Source organism: Penaeus japonicus, unplaced genomic scaffold, assembly GCF_977035675.1.
Source record: "Penaeus japonicus unplaced genomic scaffold, GWHDUDI00000001_assembly GWHDUDI00000035, whole genome shotgun sequence".
Classification (NCBI taxonomy): Eukaryota; Metazoa; Arthropoda; class Malacostraca; order Decapoda; family Penaeidae; genus Penaeus; species Penaeus japonicus.
The window spans coordinates 4483387-4490886 of NW_028234437.1; the positions used below are offsets into that span (position 1 = coordinate 4483387).

The 7500-nt window shown below is 43.5% G+C and overlaps 1 protein-coding gene across 1 annotated transcript in view; it reads left to right on the forward strand.

Annotated features, from left to right (window-relative positions):
- LOC122242110 (uncharacterized) overlaps positions 1–7500 on the forward strand; it is an 11205-nt gene that overhangs the window by 499 nt on the left and 3206 nt on the right. Inside the window, exons 2-6 of the mRNA XM_086531223.1 lie at positions 1472–2951; positions 4170–4299; positions 5725–5849; positions 6401–6520; positions 6907–7041. Of these exons, the coding sequence (XP_086387349.1) occupies positions 1472–2951; positions 4170–4299; positions 5725–5849; positions 6401–6520; positions 6907–7041 (1990 nt within the window). The remainder of the gene's footprint in view (positions 1–1471; positions 2952–4169; positions 4300–5724; positions 5850–6400; positions 6521–6906; positions 7042–7500) is intronic.

Sequence of the window (7500 nt, forward strand, 5' to 3'; positions counted from 1 at the left end):
TGGTCATCTAGCTGTCTATTTCTCTGTCTATGTAGATAGATTGATATAGATACTGATAGATAGATAGATAGACATGTATGCGCGCACACACACACACACATATATATTTATATATATATATATATATATATATATATATATATATATATATATATATATCTGTGTGTGATTACATATACTACACACACACTCACACACACATACAAATATATACATATATACATATATATGTATTTTTTTTTTGAGAAAGATAGTAGAATGCAGTAACGAATTTAATATAGAAATACAAATTTTACCTGCCTGACCGGGACTCGAACCCGAGCCGTCAGATTGACAGGCCTGGCCCTTATTCCAATAGACCACACGACCCAGATGCCTTACATCCATTATGGACATCACCTATGTGCTCATAGCAGATATAACCTTGGTAACCTGATTTGGGACTTGAATTTCTAATTCATTGCTGCCGAGTGCCCACATGGAAATCACCTATGTGCTCATAGCAGAGCAGTGATAGCAAGGTTTTACAGACAATTCCTGTGGGCACTTGGTTGCAATGAATCAGAAATTCAAGTCCCAAATCAGGATACCGAGGTTATATCTGTGTGAGAAAGATGTTAGAATGACCGGGACTCAAACCTGCGCCGTCAGATTGACAGGCACGGCCCCTAATACAATACACCACACGACCCACTAAAAGAATTGTCTAACCAGATGCCTTACATCCATCATGGAGATCACATGTGTGCTCATAGCAGAGCAGTGATAGTGAGGTTTTACAGACAATTCCTATGGGCACTCGGCAGCAATGAATTAGAAATTCAAGTCCCAAATCAGGGTACCAAGGTTATATCTGCTATGAGCACATAGGTGATTTCCATGATGGATGAAAGGTATCTGGTTAGATAATTCTTAAAATCATAAAATCATAATGATACCAATCTGAAAAGAGTAATACAAGCAAGAAAGCACTTAAAAAATAGAAACCTCTCGTTAAAATACTAAAGTCTACCACAAAATCATAAAGAAAAGAATATCCTAGGAAATCAGTTTCCTATGACAGACCACGTTGGCAAAGAATAATTTCATTCCATCCTTTAAATCTATATATGGATCCAGATCTCCACCAAAATCTAATGACCTGATTCTTGATTCATGGCTATACCACCCAAAAACTTTCACTACAATCCGTCGATAACAATAAGACAAACCAGTAAATCGAAAACAATAACAACCAAAAACTAAGGCAAAATCCTTAGTTAATGACCGGAATACTCATGCAAATGGTACTAATTCTACAATAGTGCCATTAGTACATTGGTACACGTTTCACTTTTCCCTAATAATGCAAATAAAACATATATTAGATACCCCCCAAAAAAAAAAAGAAAAAAAAAAGAGAAAAAAACTTAATATTATCAATATTTCTTTTACAATACTAATATTAATCACACCTCATTACTTTAACCAGCTGGAGGTATTTTGTTTCAACGGACATGCGTCAGGCCCGGGAGAACCTATTCTTGGTTGTGTGTTGGACCAAATTGTCGTTCATGTTAATGGAGAATACACAGTGGAGCCAACAACACCAGAGACTGAGGCACCAACTGAAGCCACGACTGAGCCAGAAACTGAGGCACCAACTGAAGCCACGACTGAACCAGAAACTGAGGCACCAACCGAAGCCACGACTGAACCAGAAACTGAAGCACCAACTGAAGCCACAACTGAGCCAGAGACTGAGGCACCAACCGAAGCCACGACTGAACCAGAAACTGAGGCACCAACCGAAGCCACGACTGAACCAGAGACTGAGGCACCAACCGAAGCCACGACTGAACCAGAAACTGAAGCACCAACTGAAGCCACAACTGAGCCAGAGACTGAAGCACCAACTGAAGCCACGACTGAACCAGAGACTGAGGCACCAACCGAAGCCACGACTGAACCAGAAACTGAGGCACCAACCGAAGCCACGACTGAACCAGAGACTGAAGCTCCAACCGAAGCCACGACTGAGCCAGAGACTGAGGCACCAACCGAAGCCACGACTGAACCAGACACTGAGGCACCAACCGAAGCCACGACTGAACCAGAAACTGAGGCACCAACCGAAGCCACGACTGAACCAGAAACTGAGGCACCAACCGAAGCCACGACTGAACCAGAAACTGAGGCACCAACTGAAGCCACGACTGAGCCAGAAACTGAGGCACCAACTGAAGCCACGACTGAGCCAGAAACTGAGGCACCAACTGAAGCCACGACTGAGCCAGAAACTGAGGCACCAACTGAAGCCACGACTGAGCCAGAAACTGAGGCACCAACTGAAGCCACGACTGAGCCAGAAACTGAGGCACCAACTGAAGCCACGACTGAGCCAGAAACTGAGGCACCAACTGAAGCCACGACTGAGCCAGAAACTGAGGCACCAACTGAAGCCACGACTGAACCAGAGACTGAGGCACCAACCGAAGCCACGACTGAACCAGAAACTGAGGCACCAACCGAAGCCACGACTGAACCAGAGACTGAAGCTCCAACCGAAGCCACGACTGAGCCAGAGACTGAGGCACCAACCGAAGCCACGACTGAACCAGAGACTGAAGCTCCAACTGAAGCCACGACTGAGCCAGAGACTGAGGCACCAACCGAAGCCACGACTGAACCAGAAACTGAGGCACCAACCGAAGCCACGACTGAACCAGAGACTGAAGCACCAACCGAAGCCACGACTGAACCAGAAACTGAGGCACCAATTGAAAGCACAACAGAGATCCCTGATGGGCCACTCCACTACACCTTCAACGCTGACACTGCCGGCTGGACTCTTAGTCACATGAATGGTGCCACATGGACTCGTAAGGAGTTCGACAGCAACGGACGACCAGTTACTGACCCTCCTCATGGCCCTTGGGTTTTGCAAATCCGAGCCGATGAGGTCTTGGCAGGTATGTTTGTGGGATAAAATTTCTTACTAGGTTAGGATTCATCTGTGTTTTCTGATGTTATCTTCTGTACTCTACTGTTTCCCTTACTAAGTAGGGAATTTATACCCTTTCAACAGTTAGGTTAGCCTACTTCATTGGGAAAAGGCCATTACAATTCTTCCACATTTCACCACTGTTATTTAGTATTGTAATCTCTCGTCAATGACCCATATAGTCTAAGAAGATCTGATTTAGATATGTTGTGAGTAAGCCTGAATAAGTTGTTAAGGCAGCTAAATCTAAATATTCATGATATAATCTCTCATCAGTGTCACCCAGAGTATAAGCGCATCAGATTTAGATATGCCATGAGTAAATCTGAATAGGGAAGCTAAATCTATGTAATCATGTTGAGCTGATTCAGTTCACATTCTTAATATCCTTGTTGATACGTAAATGCAACATTATGATCAATATAGATTATTCATTCTATGATTGCACCGAACAATAGTTAACTAATGGTACCACTGAGCTTACAAATAGTTTCTAGTTTCTATCAGAAGCTAAAGTCTGTTGACAAATGCAATATATATTTGTGGCAGTTATGATACCAATAGTTAGGAAGGTTGCATACCAATATTCTGCGGACCCTAACCTAACCTATCATAACCTGATTGTGAACGCACAGACTGACACAGTGAGAAACCCTGATGAAAACCTTTTAGACTTAAGAGATGGTTATCTAGTAACTTAAAGGAGGTGATTTCCGTACCAGTCATAATCATCCTTTCACTTCTAACTTTTTGGATAATTTCCTTTTAGTGAAAGGTGATATAATTTGACAACAATTATGATTGTGAGGATGCTTGTGGTTGAGCATATGTGAACCGTTCACTACTTAGCCAGAAAATGATTCTCCCTATATATTTTTAGTATATATGTTACGCTCAATGTTAATAGTTGCCTAATGTACACATTAGGCAACTATATTACTACGGTTATAGTATTACACATATTCCGGAAACTTTACTATAGTCAGTGTCTAAAGGGGTACTGATAATCCCAGACACATCTTGCAAGGCATTTCCCTTTATTCTTAATATCATATCATCCTCATATTTCGCGCTATCATTAATGTTTTTACTGCACTACAAGATGAGCTTTGTTAGATATGATAAACGATCAATGGAACATTTGTGTCTCCGTTTTTGCTGATGTTATTCAATCCTCCCTGAACAGGTACTGTCGTTGCCCAGAGCCCCTTGCTGGAGGCAGTCGACACCAAAATGGGGTTAACTATATCGTTCTGGATGGACGGCGCTGAAGACTTCCAGACTGAGCTAAAAGTCCGCAGAAAGACAGACTTCAGGTGAGAAGTTGATGGGTTACATTTTCTTTATAATCTTTACAGTATATATCAGCTTAAAATCTCTTTTGCCAACAAACAGATCACAGGTACGTTACTAATGAATCGACCGGATCGGTTTTACAACCCTTCAAAGTCTGGTTGAAATGTACTGGTAGCTCACCTCAGGCATTCGTAAAGAGTAGTAAAGTAATGCTCAAGTTATAACTGCGCACTCTTTCAAGTTAGTAGTAAAATAATGCTCAAGTTATAATGACTGCGCACTCTTTCAAGTTAGTAGTAAAATCATGCTCAAGTTATAATAACTGCGCACTTTTTCATTCGAAAAAAAAGACGAACGGAAAAATTACGACTTCAATCTACTGGTGGCTTTGTAAGGAGCCTTATTCCATACAGCCTTTGAGGGATTGAGTAAGTGCTCTTGCTTATTCACCGTTTAAGCAAATGTCATCCAATCTCTCTTTACAAATGCTTTTGAAGCTGAACCACGCACACACACATATATGTATGTGTGTGTGTGTGTGTGTGTGTGTGTGTGTGTGTGTGAGAGAGATAGATAGATAGAGAGAGAGAGAGAGAGAGAGAGAGAGAGAGAGAGAGAGAGAGAGAGAAAGAGAGAAAGAGAGAACTATGTTTCGGATGGACGGAAATGTCATAATGCACTAGTGCATTTTAGTGAATATTCCAATCTTCCTTAAATCAGCAAAAGAGGATCTTTCTTCAATTACACACGTGCATTATCAGAACCGAATAACCTTTGACCGAATGCAGTAAGTCATGATTAAAGACAATACTTTGCAACGGCCACAGTCATGCGGATCTCGCAAGTCCCTCTTCTGACCATCCTAGCCAAAGCCTTGATTACCCGAAACGTTGCAATATTGAGGTCGATTCGCCGAAGCCTCCGCGGTTTCTACGCGATCTCCCTTGCTACGAGTTACGCTCGGAACAGCTTCATAGGATTCAAGCCACAGGGTTTCATAGTTACCGTTCTCTTGTCATGCAAATTAGCCTCGTTTTCCGTTCCGCGAGGTAATCTCTAACCTCGCCCGGATGGTTGGACGTCGTTAGTCTTCCGTAAGGGGGATGGAAAGGACGAGAGAGGGCGTTTCCCGCTCTAGTCTAATGAGAACTGCGCTTTTCTTTTCGGAATGAGCGAATAAATGCCCGCGGTTTGCCAGAATGCGATCTAAGAGTGAGGCATTCGTGCTGAACGAGTCGGGAACGAAGCTAATAAACATTGCATAGCCTTTTCCCCTTCTTTCCTATGTTTAAAACGCGGTCGGGAGTATTCAGCACGGAGGATTAAGCTTGAATATCAAACTCACCATGACCCTTGCCTGAAACTCTCTCTCCGCTCTCCTCTCCTCTCTTCGACGTGAACCCCACATGACCATGAAACTCTCTCTCTTCGCTCTCCTCTCTTAGCACCTTCGACGTGAACCCCATAATGAACCTCGACCCCTTCGGCGACCAGGAGAACCACCGCTGGATTACCTACCGGGCGTCTCTTGATGGCTTGACTCCCGGACAGTCTTTCTCCATCATTCTAGGTAAGAGGTTGTCGGCGATGGAGAGTTTGGTCGTTTCTTATTCTTCCTCTTTTATTATTATATATATATATTTTTTTTTTGGGGGGGTCTCTGTTTCTCTTTTCTCTTTGTTTTTTTTCTGTCTCAGTCTCTCTATCTCTGTCTTTGCATATGTCTCTGTTTCTGGATCTATCTCTGTTTCATTTCTTCCTTCCCGCCTCTCTCTCTCTGTCTGTTTGTCTCTCTCTCTCTCTCTCTCTCTCTCTCTCTCCTCTCTCTCTCTCTCTCTCCCCCTCCTCTCTCTCTGTCTCTTTCTCTCCCCTCTCTCTCTCCCTCTTTCCTTCTCCCCTCTCTCTCTCTCTCTTCTTTTTTTCTCTCTCTCCCTCATCCTCCCCACTCCTCTCTCTCTCTCTCTCTCTCTCTCTCTCTCTCCCTCCCTCCCCCCCTCCCCCCTCTCTCTCTCCCACTTCCTCCCTCCCTTGCCCCATCTCGCCCCTCTGATTATACAAACGAACTTATGCACATGAATCTTACTGATCTCCTCTCCTCTCCCCCTCCCCCCGCTCCCCCAGAGGGCTCCCTGGGCGGACACCCCAACAACTCGGTGGCCGTGGACATGGTGTCCTTCGAGGGCGTCAGGGAGGTTGCCCTTGACCACTCGTCCTTCTTCGACTTCGAGACCGGCCTCCAAGGTAGGATCTTGACCGCGTGAAGGGGTGAGGGTTCGAGGACTGGCTGTCTATATGCTGATAGTTGTGAGCGGACACACATAAATACGCAGAAACACGTACATGCAAGCACGCGCGCATGCAGACATATACACACACACACACACACGCAGACATACACACACACACACACACGCAGACACATACACACACACACACACGCACGCAGACATATACAGACACACACACACACAAACACACAAACAAACAAACACAAACACGAAGACAAGCAAACAAAACAAAACAAAACAAAACAAAAAAAGTCTCACGCGCTCGCCATCAAACACAATCTCGACCATGGGAAGTGTTCCCTTGATCACAATCACATGCAAGCACACCCGACCCGACAGGCTGGTCTGCCGGGAACCTGGAGGGCGGGCGCTGGCTGCTGCAGAAGTGGAGCGAGCTGGACCCTTCCTTGGCCGTCCCGCGGCCTCTCGACGGCGAAAACTTCCTCTTCGTGGAGCGCTTCGACATCCACTCAGGTGAGCCGCTCAAGGGACCTGGCCGGTTGGGGAGCGGGGTCTCTCAGGCTCTGGGACGTCAAGCTCGTTGACGTTGCAGTTATTAGTGCTGGTTATTTGAATATGTATATATATATATATATATATATATATATATATATATATATATATATGTATATATATGTATATATATATATATATATATATATATATATATATATATATATATATATATGTGTGTGTGTGTGTGTGTGTGTGTGTGTGTGTGTGTGTGTGTGTGTGTGTGTGTGTGTGTGTATGTGCGTATGTATGTGTGTGTATGTATTTGTGTGTGTATGTGTGTGTGTGTATGTGTGTCTGTGTATGTGTGTCTGTATGTGTTTGTGTGTGTGTATATATATATATATATAATATATATATATATATATATATATATTATATATATATATATATTTGTATTATATATATACTGTATATGAA